At 54.0% G+C, this 19,516-nt stretch overlaps 1 protein-coding gene across 2 annotated transcripts in view; it reads left to right on the top strand.

Annotated features, from left to right (window-relative positions):
- The window catches only part of LOC125925954 (carboxyl-terminal PDZ ligand of neuronal nitric oxide synthase protein-like), a 284,630-nt gene that overhangs the window by 247,106 nt on the left and 18,008 nt on the right, over window positions 1–19,516 (top strand). For both annotated transcript variants that reach the window (XM_049635266.1, XM_049635265.1), the window contains exons 6-9: window positions 2,245–2,386; window positions 9,177–9,343; window positions 10,978–11,157; window positions 18,198–18,363. In XM_049635266.1, the coding sequence (XP_049491223.1) occupies window positions 2,245–2,386; window positions 9,177–9,343; window positions 10,978–11,157; window positions 18,198–18,363 (655 nt within the window). The remainder of the gene's footprint in view (window positions 1–2,244; window positions 2,387–9,176; window positions 9,344–10,977; window positions 11,158–18,197; window positions 18,364–19,516) is intronic.

The raw sequence follows: 19,516 nt of genomic DNA, 5'->3' as shown, positions 1-19,516 counted from the left end.
TTCTCTCCTGCCGTAAAGCAGGTAGCAGCGTAGCTTGATTCCACGTTCAAGTTCAGAGCGCTCTCCATGGAACATGCTACCACAGGATCCTTTTAGTGTGAATGAAAATACAACCTACATCAGAGCGAAGTAAAGCGAACACTGAAAGGAAACCATTTAGTGGTGAATGTACACATCTAGACCTGGAATCCAGCAATTTCCTCGTGGTGGAAACCATCATGGCGGCTCCCACCAGAGATAGTTTGGCCCATGGGTTCTCCTCTGTCATGAGTTGGGTGGGGGAGGGCGTGGTTTCGCCTCTTTGATGCTTACGTCCGTATGTAAGAGGCAGTCCCCTTAATATCCGTATGTTTCTGTTGTCGATAAAAACAAGCCCAGCCTTTCCTATTTATTTTCTGTCCTCGTTGCCTTTCGGCACAAAAACCTGTGTTCGAGAGCTTAGCGTATGCCAAGCCCTGGGGGAGGTGTTCGTCCTACGCTTACCCCTCTGCGTGGTGGAGGAGAGGCCGTGGACATCGCTGACTCAACGCTGACAACTCCCGTTGTCGCTTCTCGATGGTTGGTTGAAACTGGTAGGCGTGTTCCACACGTTCGTCCTTGATGAAGGTGACAGAGATGGAAGCCATAGTCTGGGTTCTTCCGATGTCAGTCCTGAGTGTGTGATCCAGCGCCCAGCTTGCGATGTCTGAGAAATGCGGGGCCTCTGAGACGTCATTTCCTACCGGATTTAAGTCTGAGCGCTTCCTTTCCAAGAGAAGATTAGAAATCCTGTCCCCGTCCCTTGTCTTCTCCTGTGGATTTGGGGGCACTTGTTCGAAGACCTTTCAACTTTTAACATCGTCTTTCGTTTTTTTAATGTTTACTTATTTTTGAGAGAGAGAGAGAGAGTGCGACTGGGGGAGGTACAGAGAGAGGGGGACAGAGGACCCGAAGGGGGGTCGGCGCCGACGGCAGTGAGCCCGGTGTGGGGCTCCGACTCACGAACCGTGAGAGCGAGACCTGAACCGAAGTCAGATGCTCAACCGAGCCACCCAGGCGCCCCTCAACTTTTAACGTCATCTGAAAAGCTAGTTAAGGAAAGTGTCTGTGGCTTACAGGGATGGTGGAGTTTGTAACCCGTCCTTCCTAGGAGAACCTGAGCTTTTATAGCAACAGGCACTTAGTGAATGTGGGACTCACTAGGTGGACACAGCTGTCCTGGAGTCAGACCATCCAAAATGCGATTAATCTCGGATGCAGGCATAGGGTGACCGCCACAGTTAGATAAACTGTCTGCGGTGGGATGTTTGGGGAGCACTGGGGGCAAGGAGCAGCGAGCTGAGCTCACCCAGCCTGTGCGTTTAAACTCCACCTAGCTTATACCGGACTCGGTCTCGGAAAGAAAATGAAAGCTGACCGATTCTGCAGTCGGTCAGCTATCCTCTTTGGAGGCCAGACCCTGAGAATATTGCCTGTGGTTCATCCTCACAGCCTGCGTGGGTCGCTTAGGACCGTAGGGGAACAGGCTTCCTTGTCCTGTGTCCTCCTCTCCAAGTTAAGCAGTGGAATACCGAGAGCTAGGGTCAAGTTCTGTTCTTGGGCTATTAAAAGATATGGTCAAATAGCTGCTCGGCACCCCCACCCCTCCCCCAAGAAAGGAAGGGAGGGAGGGGAGAAGGAAGGAGGGAAGGAAAGAAAGAGGAGTGGCCAAAAACAGACCCAAGTGAGCTATGGCTTTACGGCAAGACTGGGAAGGCTCACCTGGGTTGGGCTTGCGGCCGCTGGCATCCCAGGGGCACTTGGACTCCGGGCTCGCGGCTCTGCTGCTCAGACGGCGGCTTCCCAGTCCCTGGTCTGCAGGAGCAGCAGGGAGACCTGGAGAAACCGAGTGTCTCTTCATGTGGCGAACCCACCAAACGTTCAGTTGCGGTTGGCGAAGGACGCTGGAGCGCCTGGACCACTTTTGTTAAACGTGGAAGGGGACTTGGGCTCAGTACTGTCTGTCCTTCCAGTTGACTGATTGTTCTAGAGCTGGTGAGTTTCTACTTCCTGGGCCATTTCAGGAAGCAAAACATCTCCACACCCTTCTTGGTGAGCATGGGCGCGTCAGAGCAACCTTAGGTTTTTCCGTCTCTCCCTTTGCTGACTTCATGGGTTTCTGTCCGCGTGGCCCCCGGCGCATCCCCTCCCGTCCCTGGCCCTTCTTGTGTCCTTTGCAGAGGGTCCCCACGCCCTTCACCTGCTCTTCTCCTTTCTCCTTCCCAGAGCCAAGCCATGCGCATCGTGCGGACGGTCGGGCAAGCCTTCGAGGTCTGCCACAAGCTAAGCCTGCAGCACACGCACCAGAACGCAGACGGCCAGGAGGACGGCGAGGGCGAGAGGGACGGCAGCAGTTCGGGGGAGCCAGGTAGGCGCCTGGGCGGGTCGCCGCAGTGAGAGGGGGTGGCCACCAGCATGGGACAGTGCATTCCTTCACCAAGCCCCAGACCGTCGACCCACTTAAAAAACACATTTATTTTTTTTCTCTTTCTCTCTGGAGTCAACATTTTCTTTAAGGAACGTGTGTGGCTTTTATAATAGACAATTAAAGATGTTTATCGAACACGGAAGCATTCAAGCTGCTTTATGCTACCAAATCCAACCCCGAAGAAAATTTCAGTACAAAAGCACCTTCATAAAGCAAATTAGGAAGAAGATAAAGTTATAATTACCTTCATGGCTTTTAGAAAATTGTTTTTAATGTTTATTGATTTTTGGGAGAGACAGAGTGTGAGCGGGGGAAGGGCAGAGAGAGGGAGACACAGAATCCGAAGCAGGCTCCAGGCTCCCAGCTGTCAGCACAGAGCCCGACGCGGGGCTCGAACCCACGAACTGTGAGATCACGACGGGAGCCCAAGTCAGACGCTTAATTGACTGAGCCACTCGGGCGCCCCACTTTCTTCCTGTTTCTAAATTCCGTAGTTCTGTAGACGTTCCATGTGGACATTATTCCAATATCTCTCATTTTGAAGTGTCACCGAGAGTCAGGAAGAAGGCAGAGTTGTCTTCTGTCATGTTGATCATCTCACAGTAAATGTGGGGAAAGTATGAGCATCAGGCAAGAGCAGACGGAAAGTCAGTATTGTTTATATGAACTTCTAATGTGGAAAACCCAAGAAAAGAAACTAATCACTGTTAGAAACAGGAGAATTCCTTTAAGGAGGTGAGGTCTGGTAGTACGACCAGTAACTCAGGGTTGTGTTTTCCAGCAACGACCACTTGGAAGTCTTAGCAGAAGAAAAAAGTCATTAGCGGAACAATTTAAAAAGATAAAATTCCTGCGAATGATTGTAATAAAATGTCTACGTTTTACGTGAAGAAAGTTGTAAACAAGTGGGAGGTTCTTGGATGGGAAACCTGAACCATCCTTTTTATTAAAAAAAAAAAAAAAAAAGGGGCGCCTGGGTGGCGCAGTCGGTTAAGCGTCCGACTTCAGCCAGGTCACGATCTCGCGGTCCGTGAGTTCGAGCCCCGCGTCAGGCTCTGGGCTGATGGCTCGGAGCCTGGAGCCTGTTTCCGATTCTGTGTCTCCCTCTCTCTCTGCCCCTCCCCCGTTCATGCTCTGTCTCTCTCTGTCCCAAAAATAAATAAAAAACGTTGAAAAAAAAAAATTAAAAAAAAAAAAAAAAAGCCAATTCTCCCGTGAATCTCTCAATTTAACAGCACAGTGCAGATTTCCGATGGCAAAAGGGGCACATTGGAAAGCTGTCGTCTTCAGAACTTGCAGGATACAGACAAGGCAGGGTTCAGAGGAGCATCCAAAGGTTCAGCTATTTATTTTTGTAGACAGGTAACCAATCATGAAAATCAAGTTAGCTAAGCACCCAGTTCGGGACGCTGCAAAGTGCTTGAGAGCAGACCCTTGAGTTTCATTCCGGCTGCACCTGTCCCTGGCTGTGTGATTTGGGGGCAATTTCATAACCTCTCCGGGCCTTTGTTTCCGCTTTGGAAGGAACTAGAAAGAACGGTAGAGCAATAAGTCATACAGTTGTTGTGACAATTAGGTGAGCAGATACATGAAAAATGCCTAGTCTGGTGCTTGGCCCGTAGTAAACACCAGATCCGCGTTCGTATTATTATTTTAACATAAATACGGAAAGATCGGAAAGGCAAGAAGAGAAAAATTTCTGGAAAAGATGAGTAACGACAGGTGAGTGGCTTTGCAGACATGAAAGTGTAAAGCTCTAATAGGTAAAACTACTGATGTAGGAGTGCTTCCCTGACGGGGGGTCAGAATGGAAAGTTCAGACATAGACCCAGAAACGCACGCTAACACAGTGCACCGTAGAAATAGAAGCCCTACAGAAAAAAATACAGAAATCATTAAGTTTAAAAATCCACATGCCTTTGACCCCCAGATTCCCCTCTACGAATTAATCCTAAGGATAAACCCATACATGCGTATGTAAAGTTACATAAGCAAAGAACTGGAAACAGCATGCGGGGGTTTTTCAAATAAATTATGGTACAAATAGCAGAATATTGCACGGTCATTAAAAAGAATGAGTCTGCTCTTGGGACGCCTGGGTGGCTCAGTCGGTTAACCGTCTGACTTCAGCTCAGGTCACGATCTCACGGCTGATGAGTTGGAGCCCCACATCGGGCTCTGTGCTGACCGCTCAGAGCCTGGAGCCTGCTTCGGATTCTGTGTCTCCGCCCCCCCTGCCCCTCCCCGAGTCGCACTCTGTCTCTCTCTCTCTCTCTCTCTCAAAAATAAACATATGTTAAAAAAAAAACAAAACAAAACTTTAGAAAGAATGAGTCTGCTCTCTATGAAATGATAGAGTCTGTCCAAGATACTTTGTTGAGTTTTTCTTTTAAAAGAAATTTTTTAACGTTTATTTATTATTGAGAGACAGACGCAGGGCATGAGCAGGGGAGGGGTAGAGAGAGGCGGAAACACAGATGCACATGCACATGCTCTCTCTTTCTTAAAATAAGTAAATAAACTTAAAAAAAAAGGACATAGTGTATTACCTGTATCATACAAAACACGTATTAATTGACTGTTACTGATAAGGCTATTAACAGTAGGCCATTAAGTGTTTGGGGAGGCCAGAGTTACACATGGATGGATCTTTGACTGCATGGGGTGGTCTGAGCCCCTAATCCCCACGTTGTTCAAGGGTAAACTGTACTGAACTCTAAGTGCATATTACTTATTAGCTGATTTGCAGCTCAGACTCTGAAATGCATGACCCAGCCCATCTCTGTAGTGTGGGAAGTAGCCAGGGGACCTCTCAAGTCCCATAGGTCTGAGTTAAAGGATTAATCAGGGCGCCCTCTGATCACAGTGTTTGCAGCATGCAGCTGAGCCTCCTTTGAGTAATATTAGTGTGTGGGATGGCACAGATCTGGGATGGGAAACATTTCTTCCTCAAGGAAAGCTGCTTACCGCCCAGCCCCATAGTCACTTCCTTTTTACGGCCCCCGCTTGCTTGCTTGCTTACGGCCTACAAACCACTAGGATACACGTTTCTTCTTTCCATAAGTGCTTCCCCCGGAAGCATTTATCTACCGCGTTAGGATTTGTCTCTGTTAACGAAGCACCTTGCAGCACCGGACTAGAACTCTTGATCGGTAGCTGTTTGTGTGCATTTTTGTTTTGTTGATAGGAGTCTCCCATGTGAGGGACTTGTCATTTAATGCACAGTTTATCTTTCCACTGGAGCCACCTCGCCTCTCCCATGCCCTCCCTGCCTGCCTTTCTTGCCTCCCTCATTCTTTCCACTGTTCCCGACCCTCGGGGAGATGTATCTTGTGTATCTTTTGGCAGCAGCTGCTGTAGGCCGGGTCCCCGGGGCTCAGAGCCAGGTGGGGCCGCTGCTCCTGTTCCGCTTGCCCGCCTCTGCCTGGTGCGGTTTCTTTGACTCCTGCAGAGGGTTTCCTGGGAGAGCTCCCGTTCCCTTGGAGGCGTCGTCCTCCCACGGCAGCAATCCAGTGCAGGGAAGGGCTTGGAACCCTTAGGAGGAATAGAGCTTCTTAAAAAGAACACTCGTCATCTAGATAGCGAGCAACGGGCTGGGATACCTGTTACACCTGCATCTCCTGGGCCTCCTGCTCCATCAGGACCCCCGAGCACGCTGCTCACCTCACCCTTCTGCTCTCCCACCTCACCTACCCCTCCGTCCCTGGCAACCACTGCCTGATCCTTTGTTTCTCCTTGGTTTTAGTTTCCTCCTTCCTTCAACAGATGTTTATCTAGTTCCCCTGATGTGCCAGGCTTGATTCTGGGTAGGCTGTGAACAAAAAAAAAGGGTCCCTGATGGCGAGGAGCTCGCTTTCAAAGTTGGGGGGGGGGGGGGGGGAGGTGGTGCAAGCACGTGACAGATAAACGAGATCATCTGAGAGCATGTAAATGCAGGGAAGCAGGGTGGGGGGCTTTGCAGGTGGAAGCAGCCGGCCAGTTGGGAAGCAGGGTGGCACTGGTTTTAAGCACCAGGCCTGGAGCCAGACTGGCAGGCTTTGAGCCCCAGCTGCAGCCTTTCCAGCTCGGTGCCTCAGTTTATCTGTCACTGTCTGCCTCTTAGGACGGTTGTAAGGACAAATGATTTATACAGGTAAAATCCTTAAATTGTATCTGGAATGTACTAAGTACTATTTTTTTTAAATGTTCATTTATTTTGAGAGAGAGGGAGGGAGAGGCAGGGAGAGAGAGAGAAAGGGAGAAAATCTCAAGCAGGCTCTGCAGTGGTAGCTTGGAGCCCTGCACAGGGCTCGATCTCCCGTGAGATCACGATCTGAGCCGAAACCAAGAGCCAAGCACATAGCCAACTGAGCCACCCAGGTGCCCTAGTAAGTGCTATTTGATTTTAAGCTATTACTATTGCAGTTTTGAGGCCAAAAAGAAAAAAGAAAAAAAGTGGGCATTTCCAGCACTTTGTGCCTGAGCTGATAACCCCTTGTTCTTTTTTTAAACCGTTTTATTATGGTATAATTGACATGTGAAAAGTTCTGCATTGATTCAGCAGCACCTATCCATTTAGCCCCCGAAACCGCCTTCCAGAGTTACACTTCTGGGGTCACCCGGCTCCGCCAGGCTGCTTGTCCCCAGCTTGTGCCTTGTGGCCAGTGTCCCCCGGTCCAGGATTACCCTTCACCTGCCTCTTCCTGAGCCCAAGCCACCACTTCTGCCCCTCCTGGGGGGTCACCTGAGTCTTTTGCTATGTTGACTTCCTCCCCACCGCAGACAGACAAGATCAAGCCTTTCTCCATAACAAAACCAAATCCAGTCTTCCTTGCCCCTGTATCACTTCCCCCCGCCAGCCTAGCCCCTGCATCGCTCCCCCCAGCCTTGCCCCTGCATCACTGCCCCCACCCCCCCAGCCTTATCTCTTTCCTTTCCTTCCCTTCAGAGCTCAGCTCTTTGCCAGACTTATCTGCACTCTCGTGTCTTCTTCCTAGTCCCCCACCCTCGCTGTTACTCCTTCAACCTCCAGTTGGTTGCCTTGCCTGCTGGCCTTTCCGGAGACCCCGGTCAAGGTCACTGAAGGGCCCCCAGCTAGCAAACTGAACCAGCCTCTCTGTGCAGGGTTCATCACGGGGAACGGAGCACTCGCCTTCCCTGGGGGGCACCACCCTGTATACACGCACACACAACCTTTCTTTATCTGCGACTTGCTTTCCAACATCCTTTGTGCTTCTGGTTCCCGGCGCCCTTTTCTGACTTCACTGGTTTCAACTGATGTTTATTTCCAGGCCAGGCCGTTCTCCTGAACTCTCCACTTACGTACCCAATAGCTGAGGGGTATCTCCACTTGGCTGTCACAGACCTTGTGATTCCAGCGGGTTTAAAACTCAATGCATCCTCTTACCCACAGCCCCGCTCCTCCTGAATTTTCCCTATAGGACGCCAGCCCCTACCGGATCACCTAAATCAGAAATTTCAAAACGTCCTTGCATATTCCTCTCTCCTTCCCTCCTTCCTCCCACCTCCCACTCTCTCTCTCTCTGCCACCAGTTTGTCCCCACATCCTGTGATTTCTGCCCCCCCTGAAAATCTTTGACATCTGTTCCCCTCTTGTCTGCTACGGCTAGCATAAGCCCTCCCGTTTCTCACCCGGGGTATTGCTTTTCATCTTGTCCCTTCTAGATCCGTCCTCCACATCATCTCTAGGGTGAAACTTGAAAGAACGAAATCCTTTCGTATTGCTCACCTGCTTCCAGTCCTTCGAGATGGGATCCGCAGTCTTCCTGTTTGGGTCCCTCCCTACAGAGCCATTTGCAGTGAATATCGCCTGTATCTTTGCCCCTGCCTCCCCATCCCGCGCCTGCTTCCTCACCTGCCTTAGCTGGCACTTCTCCAGGTGGTGTTGCGCCCTCTGGACAGGCTGCTCTAACCCCTGCCTGAGTTAGCTGTCCGTCCTCTGTTGCCCTGCACCCCGGATCGGAGGGGACACGGCCCCTGCTGCATCCGTGCTGTGTGTCTGTCTCCTCCGTCAGGCTGGGGAAGCCTGGAAGTCACAGCTTTGGCTTATTTATTCTTATGCCCGTAGATTTCTGTCACATACAGGTGCTTAATGAATGCTCATTGAACAAATGAAACCAGCATATGTCCTGCGGCTTTTAGTTACAATTCACTGCATCGAGTAGACGTGGTTTAAATAAGCAATTCGGAAAGTGGCACTTCTCTCCGCTTCCAGGTCCAGTCCTCTCACCCTTGCGCAGGTGGGAATCCACACAGCCCAATCTCCTGTCTCCCAGTTTGCTAGAAGGTTTTGTTTTTTGTTTTGTTTTGTTTTGTTTTTAAATATCATTTCTTGTCCTTTCAGCTTCTGGGTCCCAGGAAAGTGGCAAATACCAGATCCCCCTCTTGTCTGTTAGGACCTGAGGAAGATCGTTAGCTGTGGGTCCACCCTCTAGATCTTGCCTTACCCGATGTGCTCACAGGCACGGCGTTCCGTCCACCCCAGCTTCCCCTCCCGGTGCTTACAGATCAGTTACTGTACTGACCTCCGCCCATCAGCCACAGTCAGCGATCGTGAAAACCAGCTGTTTTCTCAGCCAAGAGGGAGAATTGGGCGTGAAGGGTGGGTGGAGACGTCAGGGAGCCGGTGGCCTCTCTAGGCATGAGAGACCTGAAGGTGAAGTGCCGGGAAGGGGAGGACCCTGGCCTCGGTGCTGCCCTTCCCTTCCCTCCCTCTCTGTCATCCCCGCAGGCCGCCAGCTCACTGGAGCCGAGAGGGCCTCCACGGCCACCGCAGAGGAGACGGACATCGACGCAGTAGAGACCCCGCTCCAGGGGAACGATGTCCTGGAATTCAGCCGAGGTGTGACCGACCTTGACGCCGTAGGGAAGGAAGGAGGTTCCCACGCAGACCCCAAGGTAGGCAGGGCGTGACCCGTCACACCGTCCGCACGCACGCTGCCTCCTGGAGCAAAACGTGCTGCGGCCTCGGCCACCGTCAGAGTCCCCTCCTGTACCCGCTGGGTTAGCTTCCGAGTGCGGTGCACACGACCAAGCAGAGCAGCTTCCGTCTCCTCTGCGGGGGCCCGGCTCCTGCAGATGGGCCCGGTGGGCCGGCGCTCGACCCTGCTGTGTGTCAGGACACCACGGAGTTACCCTTGACGTGCGCCACCCTCCAGGGTCCCCTCTGTCCTGAGTCCCCTTCTCCCTGGAAGTCCTGCCCTCAGTGGCTCCTCATGGCAGCCTGATACCCGTGCAGAGCTAAGCCTCGAGCACCAGGACCGATCCCTTGGGGCTTAGCTGCTGGAGCGGAGTTCGTCCAGGCTCCCTCTGCCTGCGGCCAGCGACTGTGCACTTTGGTGCTGCCTCCTGCTGATGCCACAGAGGCTGGCAGCGCGCCCTTTGGGGGCCGGAAACTGCGAGACCACCCGAGGCATCATCAACTCCAACGTCACGTCCTACAGCTGAGATGGCAGGGCTCCCGAGAGGGTCCCGATAGAATCCAGACCGAGAGGGGCGTCCGGGTGGCTCAGTCGGTTGACTGGCCGACTCTTGGTTTCGGCTCAGGTCATGATCTCGTGGTTCATGAGTTCGAGCCCCACATCAGGGGAGAGAGTCTCTCTCTCCCTCTCTCTCTGCCCCTCCTCTGCTCTGTCTCTCAAACTTAGAAAAAGAATTTTTTTACAAAAGAATCCAGACTGAGAAAGTGATAACTTGAGAGCACATTCCAACCCGAAGACACAGCAGAAAACCCGGAGGGACAATGCGAAGAGAGGGGGCTCCCCCTAGATTCCCCGTGTCACGGCCGCCTCTCCTTCCTGCCGTGTGTCGGCCTTTTCCGGTGCAGGCTGTGGGGCAGCTCATCAGGAGGAGGGAGAAACCTGTCTGGTCTGGAGGGTGGGATGGTCCCAAGTCATCACCTGATGCTTTCTTGGTGACATTTGTTCCCCGCAAGCGGCAAGAGCCGTCTGTCACTGGGTGCCTTTCTCCTGCACGTCTGCAGAGGGACCAGCAGCAGACCTCCCGGAAACGAAATGGCTCTCCCTGCAGTTAGTTGATTTATGGATCCCATAAGCCATCTTCGTGACAGTTCCCACCTGCCCAGAGGGAGACAGGAGGGAGGGCACGAGGACGCCGTTCAGCCTGCCCCTCCCCGCGAGGCACACCCTGCTGGACTAGCCTCCCTCAAGCCTCGGGGCCCCGGGGGCAGCCCTGGAGGAGGGAACCCCGAGGACCCATCGGAGAGAAGGTGGAACTGCCCCCTTCCGGGTCCCATAGTGGGGTGGTGGGTGGCCAGAGACGGGCGCCCCAAAGTCCGGGTGTGCTATCGCTGGATATGGTGCGAGAGGCAGGTGCCCACCGTCTGCCTCCATCGCAGGGGGTCAGCCACTGAGGGTCCAGGCAGGGTGTCCTGGCAGGTGGCCCCGGCCGCCACACCACCTCCTCCCGGGGCCCCGTCCGCACGGCTGCTGGGGACGCCGCATCCCCCTCCACCAGTGCCCGTGCCGTCTGTGTAAGAGCGGTCACTGCCCTGTGCTCTCTTCTCTCTCCAGGCTTCCCCCCACCCCCAGGAGCCCGTGCTGGCAGCCTCGCCCAGGATGCTCCTCCCCTCCTGCCCCTCGCAGCCCCCAGGCCTGGGCCCGGGGACGCCTCTGTCCTCCCACCACCAGATGCAGCTCCTCCAGCAGCTCCTCCAGCAGCAGCAGCAGCAGACGCAAGTGGCTGTGGCCCAGGTCCTCCTCCGCCTCCTCCCTCCCCCTCAGGCTCCACTCTCATGGGCTTGACGCGCCTTCCCTGGCGGGGGGCGAGGGGCAGGTGTACAGCCTAGGGAGCCGTAAGGGATCGCTCACGCTGTCGGGTCGTTGCTTGTTGGGGAAGGGGGGCGAGGGGGATGCGGTTGGGCTAGGAGGGAACGTTCTGGTTTCCCGCGTACCCCCCCTCCCCCCCTCCCCCCCCCCGCTCTGACCTGGGCTTGGCTGGCTTGGCTGGACGTTGTTGGATAAGGACCTGAGCTCACCAAGGAAGGAGGTGCACACAGAGCCCCCCTCCCCTTCCTGCCTCATTTTCCTGGCGTTCGGGTGGGAAGGGACGCCTTTGGAGTCAGGACAGCTGTGACCTTGTGCAACCAGTCTTGAAAGAGCTTCAAGGACGAATTTGCACCAAACACCCTTGCAAAGACTCCCACCCCGCCCCCTACTGGCATCCTAACTGGCTTGTCCATTCAAATCCCCACACCTCCGTCAGTGCTCTGGTTCTTCCCGGCAGGATTTGATCTTGTACTGGCCTTGGAATTCGTCCCAATGGGATCTAACTTACAGGATGTTAGGTGCTGTATGTGAGCTACGTGAGAATTGGCTTCGATCTCAGGAGCGAAGTGCTGTTTGAGCCCCAAAGGCTTGTCAGGCCATGGCCTTGCAGAGGAGGACCAAGCTGGTTTCCCTTGCTGCTTCCGGCAGGGATTCCTTCTGCTTGCTTTCCGCAGAGGGGATTCTAATCCACATCTGGAGGGGATCCTAATCCACATCTGCTTTGGGACTTGTGAGTCTGACCTTCATAGGCTCATACCATTCATAGGCTGAATTCTGAGACTGAGGGATGGGTCAGGCTCTTGGGTGGGGTGGGGAGGGGGTCGTGGATAAGGGCAATGAGGAGGGTGGGGCCTCCCGAGCAGGGGAGTGGTGTGCGATCTGGCCAGGCAGCTCCACGCACTGGCATTCTCGATCTGTGTGACTAGGCTGACCTCTGAGGCTTTCTGCGTTCTAGAACGGCAGGGAGCACACTTCTCTGGGGAGCACTCCCTGATCCCTGTTGTTTCTCCTGCTTAATCTTCTCACGACCCATGGGGTGGAGGGGTGGCCCAGTCAGAGCTGTGCTCTCCCATATGCACACCTTTAGAAAGCACCGGCCGCCTAACCAGAGCGGGATCTGCGACGACTTAGTTCTGGAAAAGACTTAGTTCTCTTAACACAGTCTCACAAGGACGGGTCCTGAGACGTCCTGAGACGTAGCCTCTCGGAGGACTTTTGCAGCCAGGTTGGAGAGAGTAGAATCAGTGTGCCATGGCTCCTAGGTGATTGGAGCCTTTAAAAAATTCTGACGGTGGAACAAAAGGATGTGTGCTAATGGTAGGAGCATTTGCAGGTGTTTCCAGAACAGCAAGAAAAAGAAGGCATGTCATTAATGGCTTCTTATACTTGGGAGGGGTGGGGGGGGGGCGGGGAATCATTACTCTTTGTCAAATAACAGAATTCATCTCCTCTCCTTAATGGCGGTGTGGCAGTCCCTAGCGTCCCCTCCTCCCCGTTGTGACAGGATCACAAAGCCTCAGTGCTCCAGCACAGGGCCATTCCACGACTCACATCATTTCCGGAAGTTTCCCCTTGAATACAAATCCATTCTCCAACCCATAATACTTTTCTCTTGCAGCATATCAATTGCCGAGTAATTATTATTTATCTAAGAAAGGGCTTGATGCATATTCATGATAGATATTACCAGCGAGTCATTTGAATTTGAAGTCACTGCTGAACGCTAAAGGGAACCTAGACACAAACGTACAACCTACACAACAAGAAGATTGTTGTGTCGGTCTGGGGAAGCCTTCAGTCTGAAAAGCCACAAGACCTGTAACTGATCGTGGCTTTGCCACAAGCAGCATGAAACCCTCAAAGTGGTTTTCCGGTAGGGAATCAGGCATCTGCCTCAGTGGGGCAGCACTGCCCTGTTTTAATGGTCTCTCTCCTAGAAGACAGTGGATCTCAGGGAAGGGAAGAGTGTGGTGCTTGGGTGTACTTCATGCCACTCCCACGGGCTCTGACTCACAGTCTGTGGACTGTGGCTGGCGGTGTCCTGCCTGACCCTTGGTTCCCGCAGTGACGTGGCTGATTGGCCAGCGTCGGGCATGGGTCCTGGCGAGGTGACGGGTAGGGCCGGAGACTTGCGGCGTCTTCAGCCGGACGGGGAACTTGAGGTCAGAGATAGCTTCTTGGACATACATCTCTCCTCCTCTGCTGCCCGGGAACGCAGAAGAGGCTTTCAGATTCTGTGTCCTCCAGCCGACTGGGCCCTAAACCCTCCTTCTGTTACAAGTTCTTCTGCACGTTCCTCTTTCTCCCATTCCAGAGAGAATGGGCTTTGTATTAGTTTCCATGTCTTTGGGTGAAAACTATTGTATAGGAGATAGAAGTGGATCAATAGGCCTTCTTGACATCTTTCATGCACTTAAAATAGGGCAGACCAACGTTAAAAAAAAATTAAAGAAAAAAAGGGGGTGCCTGGGTAGTTCAGTCGGTTAAGCGTCTGACTCTCGATTTCAGCTCAGGTCGTGATCTTAACAGTTCGTGAGTTCAAACCCTGCCTCAGGCTCTGTGCTGACAGCATGGAGCCTGCTTAGGATTCTCCCTCTCCCTCTCCGCCTCTACCCTGCTCTCACTCTCTTTCTCTCTCTCCAAATAAATAAACATTAAAAAAAAAAAAAAAACCTGCCACAATCCCCATAATTCCAGGGGGCAAGAATACCATGACCTCAGCACTTCAGGTAGGAACACAGTTTCTTTCTCTCTGGAAGCATCCAAGTCCTCCTATGTGACTTCTGGGTTGAGCTAAGGGTCCAGGCAGAGTTCCTTGCAAACAGGTTCACTCTTGGGGTCCCTTGTGGCATCCTGTATGCATGTCCCCCTCCCCATGTACTCTTCACAGGCTACTCCGTTCTGCTGTTGTCCTGGGACCGGGCTTGGATCTCCTTAACAGTGTTCTGATTTGTTCTAAGACCTTAAGATCTCTCCCAGCCTCTCCCTAATTGGTTCAGAGCCTCTCTAGGGGAGCCTGCCCTGGCCTTAGAGGTACAGGGGCAAAGGAGTTGTTCAACCAGCTCTTAAGCGTTTCTAGCTTAGACTTCAGTGTGTGAATAAGCCCCTCTGACCGCTTTCCCCACCCAGCATGAGGCTTGCCTGGCTGCACTAGCTTCCTCTTCTTTCAGTTGGGCCAGAAGTTCAAGGGTGTGAATGAGAGCATAGCCAAGCCCCAAACCAGAGCTGGGACATCGCTGGCACCTTGCATGGCCATGAGCTGGGCCCCTAGAGCTCCAGAATCGGCCTGGGCACCTCGGCTGACTGGCAGTAGTTAAGTAGGCGGGAGTCCTCCACACTTTGCCAGCTCCTGGCCTAGCTTGTGAGTGCACTGTCGCTATTTAAAGATTTCTCCTCTACCCGCTGCCCCTGGTGCTTATTCTGAAACCCGTGATTGGTTACTTCTGCTTCGCGATCGTGTACGCTGTCGATGCAGGAGCCGCACAGAAAACCCTCCACACCCCACCTCTAGGCCCTAGACTGAGCTTTTGTCGTCGTGGCTTCTGCCGGTCCCCAGCACCCCGGGTGCACTGCCCAGTCCCTGCCTTATGCATGCTGAGACAGCGTCACCTGCCTCCGCTGGTGCGTCCGGTGGGTGGGGGGGGGGGGGGGGGGGGCAAATTGCTGTGGTTCTCTCCACGCCATTTCCATGTGCCTGCTCCCTAACTTCAGCCTGGCCCTGCCCCCACTTCTCACGGAGGAGCTGGAGTCCAGGCAAGTAGGCTGGAGAGCGAGTGGGCAGTGGTCTGGTGTCGCTGGGTGGGCTGAGGGAGGGCGTCCGAACTGGAGGGTGCAGGGCTCAACTCCCACGTGGGGCGCCGTGGCGGGAACGCGGAGCGGGACACCGCACCCCAGCCGTGACCTTCCCACGGGCTTCGTCTGTGAAGTGGGATAGTCGTTTGCCAAAGACCCTGTGGTTCTGGAAAGGAGGGGCTGACCCATACCTTTTCAGAAATTAATACGGCCTGCTTTTGCGAAAGGTGTTGAATTCTCAGAAAGAAAAGCATGCCGGATACAAAGAACTGTCCCATCTGGGAGGCGGGAGGGGGCGGTGTCTGCTCCCCGTTCACGTTCACGGTGGAGGAAGCGAGCACACACAGCTAGAGCGGACTGCCCAGAGCCCAGGCTGAAAATCGTGCTGCCCCGTTTCAGTGCCTCGAGGCCAGACCTGTATGTGCAAAACACAGGGACTATTAAGTGGCCTCAGATTTAAAAGGAGTCCAGGCTGTTTCGTCGCAGCCTGGCCTGGTTTGGGCTCTGCCGTGGCACGGACTGCCGCGGACAAAGTGATCCTTCTGCCTGATGTCACTTCTGATGGCTGCAGAAGGGCCTGTTGGCGCTGGCTTTAGGGAGCGGTGTGTGCTTTTGCATTCCTGGGGTTTGAAAACACTGGAAATGTTCTGACTCTGCATTTGCAAAGCTAAAATTCTTACTTAATCTGTTCGAGGAGCACTCAGACTCAGGAGCGTTTCTCCTGGCGCTTACTGCCTGAGGGAAGCATTAGATTCAAGGGCCTTTTATGTAGTGATGGCACTCCACCAGGGGAACTGGATTACCTGCAAAAAGAAGCTTCCAACATCCCCCCCCTCCCCTCCCCGACCTCGCTTCTGCAGGAGGGGACTCCTCTTGTGTCCCCAGTCCTCATTCTGTGATGTCAGAATGGGAATCTAGGCATTTTCTTCAGTGGGCCTTTGACACATGGCCCCCAGCGCTGACTGCCATGTTCACCAGGATGTGGGATCCTGGATTGCCTGAGCCTCTGGCGGCCCCCTCGGGTGAGAGTTGGAGGAAGTGAGGTCCAGGTGGAAGTGAATTCGCTACAATTGCATAGGGTGTAACCGCCAGACTGGAGCATTCCAGCTCCCGGTCCAGTGCTCCCAAGTGGCCCATTGTCCTGGGATGCGAGTCCCCGAGTCCCTGGTGTGTGTGCAGGGAGCCCGCTGTAGATGCCGATTAGCAGCATCTAGACTTCTCTGCTTTTTCTGTTCATATGCATTGACTTTATCCCACATTTCTGCCTCATGTTTGTTTCACTCCAAAGGAAATAGAAAATGGGATAATTAACCCACCTGCACCGTAGATGCCTTTCAACGATACTCTTGATTGGCGTACGTTACCTTACTCACAGATGGGAGGTTAAGCTTGGCCCTTTCTCAGGAGGCACTTCTGGAGCCTTCCCACAGCAGTTGTTCTGTTTCTGAGAATCAGCAAGATTTGGGGGACTCTCAGGGGAAATACCTCCATGTCTCAGTTTCCAAAGAAAATAAAGGCTTAACAGCCACCCCACCACCTGATACTCCGCTTCAAATATTATTGCCACTTCTTTCCCTGTTCTCCTTGCTCTCTAGATCCTTCCTTAGTTTCCATGAGGCAGCAGATGAGGCTGATTTCTAAACCAAACCGTCACGTCCGTCCTCAGCAGCACCTTATGGAGGACAGATTTACTTTAGACTCCTTACACATCCGCCCCCTGGGGCAAGACAGGCCCAGCCTCGGGAGCCACTAATGGAAAGTGGCAACTAATCTCATTAGTGGCTCCCACATAACCGACTGCAAGGTCAGGTCCTCAAATCTGCCAGGAAGGAAGCAGCTGCTGAATCCAAGAGTGGGAGTCTCCAAGCGTCAGCGGCTGGAAGGGGCAGACGCTGGGCTCGGCAGGTCGCTGGGTCCGGTTGGACGGACCACGGAGCCGATACGGTCCTTTGCTCTCCGACAAAATGTGCAACCCTTTGGAGCAAACCGTTACTGTCTGAGCAAGAGTCGGCTGGCTCTTCCGACCCCTCTCCTGCCCCCACCTGACTCCCCCCAGTCAGCCTGCCTCAGTGTCTCCACTTTATCCACATCGTATTTCCTGGTCCAGGAAAACCCTCTTTCCCACAAGCGGCCTTGGTGTGGGCCAAAATTCGTGAGCTCCGTTTCTTCAGGGACCTTCTGAAAACCCTCCGCGAAGGCCCCTTTATCCACCACTTGGTACAGGAATCAAATGGGTGAACGTTGTTGTTGGCTTGTGACTCAGTTTCCTCAAGCTGGGCTCCTGTTACGATCACTCCACCTGTTCCCCTGGGTTTTCTCCCCATACCCGGTTACGCACCGAGAACAGACCCTCCGGGGCCCCGAGCACACTGTATGTGCCCTCACCAGCTGCTCTACCGTGTATGAGGACAGTGGATGAGGGTCCTCTCTCTCCCACAGTGGGCGGCTCTGTAAACCGTTCACCTCCACCCTTCTGGGCTTGTGGGAGGAGGCCTGGCTGTGAATCAGTCAGCAGGCGTGTGACCCCTACCAGGTATAAGGCACAGTCCAAGGTGCTGTGACAAATGAAAAGGGGCTGGATGGTCAGGGAAAGAGGCCAGTACCCACAGATGGGAAAGAACAGACTTTATCACGACCGCCTCACTAATGAGGGGACTCTGTAGGACTTCTGGTTTCCCAGCACGTGTGGGCACGAGGAAGGGGAGAGGAAAGCCCGAGGAGGGGTTTGCTGTGACACCGTTCTTAGCTACTGGCTCAGCGTTTGAGTTTCCGTTTTCCTTTCTTAAAGGACACGATGAGCGAAAGGCACCTCCGTCCACATGGCGGTCACATGTTAGTTGTCAAACCTGATGGGGCGCAGGGGCTGGGGCTCGGCATTTCCCTTCCTCTTGTGCTTGCTGCCGGGCCCTGAGTGGTATCTGAGTGACAAGCCACAGCCCTCCCTCGGGAGGTGCAAAGAGGCGCACGGGGCCGGGGACCCGGCTTCTTTGGGCTGCTGCTCCGAATGACGAGCCCAGGTGCCCACGTGTCCCCGGAAGGGCTTCTTCCTCGCGAATGGAACATGGCAGGTGTCTCTGGTCCCAGCCGTTCCCCCGGTGACTCTCGTTTGCATTCATCTCTCTCTCTCCTCTCTGTCCTGTCCTCTCTGCCTCTTCTCTCCCTCCCGTCTGCAGGTTCACTTGCTGAAGGACCAGCTGGCTGCCGAGGCCGCCGCGCGGCTGGAGGCCCAGGCCCGAGTGCACCAGCTCCTGCTGCAGAACAAGGACATGCTCCAGCACATCTCCCTGCTGGTCAAGCAGGTACAGGAGCTGGAGCTGAAGCTATCGGGACAGAGTGCGAGTAAGTGAGGGCCCCGCCCAGCCTCCCCGCCCTCCATGGAGGCTCTGGAAAACCCACGTGCTTTTCTCTGAAGCTCTTGGTGGTGTTTTGTTAGACCCCTGACTCGCCCCGGCGTTCCAGCAGGAAACATAAGGCGGCTCTGTCTGTCCTGTCCACACGCTTTGTGGAATTGCAAAACGGCAGGGCTAGCGAGGGTCTGGGCCCCGTCTCGTCCAGCATCCAGACTTGACCTTGAATGTCCCCAGGAGTCACTGCCACGAATTCATCCAGGCTCCCCCTCCTCAAAAAGGGCTTGGACGCTCGTCCTAAGGCAGCCCGTTTCAGTGTATTTCCGTTGAAATCTACTGAGCACCTATCATGTCCTGCTGTCTGGGAGCTCTGGGGAGGACCTCACGCACCCTGCACTATACATTTCGCACCTCTGTAGCATAGAGCAGGCTGGTAGCCGTCGTCTACTTAGCGGATAGGGCAGGAAAGAACCGGCCAGATAGCGTTGCTGGTGAGTGACAGAGTTGCCCGGCACCCGGCCTGAGAAGCCCGGCCGCCTCCAGGCTGGACTGGGAGGTACTAGAAGGCAGCACACATCTCCGGGCCTTCCTTTTGTTTATCCGTGGCCTGTAAGCATTCTCCAGATGTGTGTAGGCTGAGGGCCAGTGTAGATGCCCTGGTCCTCTTTTGTGCCAGAAACGATGCTAGAGTTTCAGACACGTGATCTCCTATAATCCTTGTAGTAGTAGATGTTGTTACGCCCATTTTATGGATGAGACAGACTCAAACAGGTTAAGGAGCTGGCTCAAGGTTACAGGACCAGCAAGGTGTGGGTCACACCCGAGATTCAAAGCCAGGTGTGACTGCCAAACCAATGCTTTTCCTCTTTGCCCAGTGGTTCCCCCAGACTATCCCATAACTTCTTAAAGAATGAATATTCCCAGGTCCAACCCATGGAGATCACGATCGGGGGATCTGGGCAGGGCTGGGGCCCTTGTTAAAGCAGCACCAAGGTCTGGATTGGGACCCGCTGCACTTCACCGCCCCAGAAGTCTGGCCCTCTCGATGGGTACCTCCTTCAGGGTCGCAGGCTGGTGTCCCCGGTGCCCCCCCCCGCCCCCGCCCCCCCCCACGCCCGGCGGGCTGCCTCACTGACCCGGCCTCC

This window comes from Panthera uncia, chromosome F1 (genome assembly GCF_023721935.1).
Source record: "Panthera uncia isolate 11264 chromosome F1, Puncia_PCG_1.0, whole genome shotgun sequence".
NCBI lineage: Eukaryota > Metazoa > Chordata > Mammalia > Carnivora > Felidae > Panthera > Panthera uncia.
This window is presented reverse-complemented; position numbering and strand designations above follow the sequence as displayed.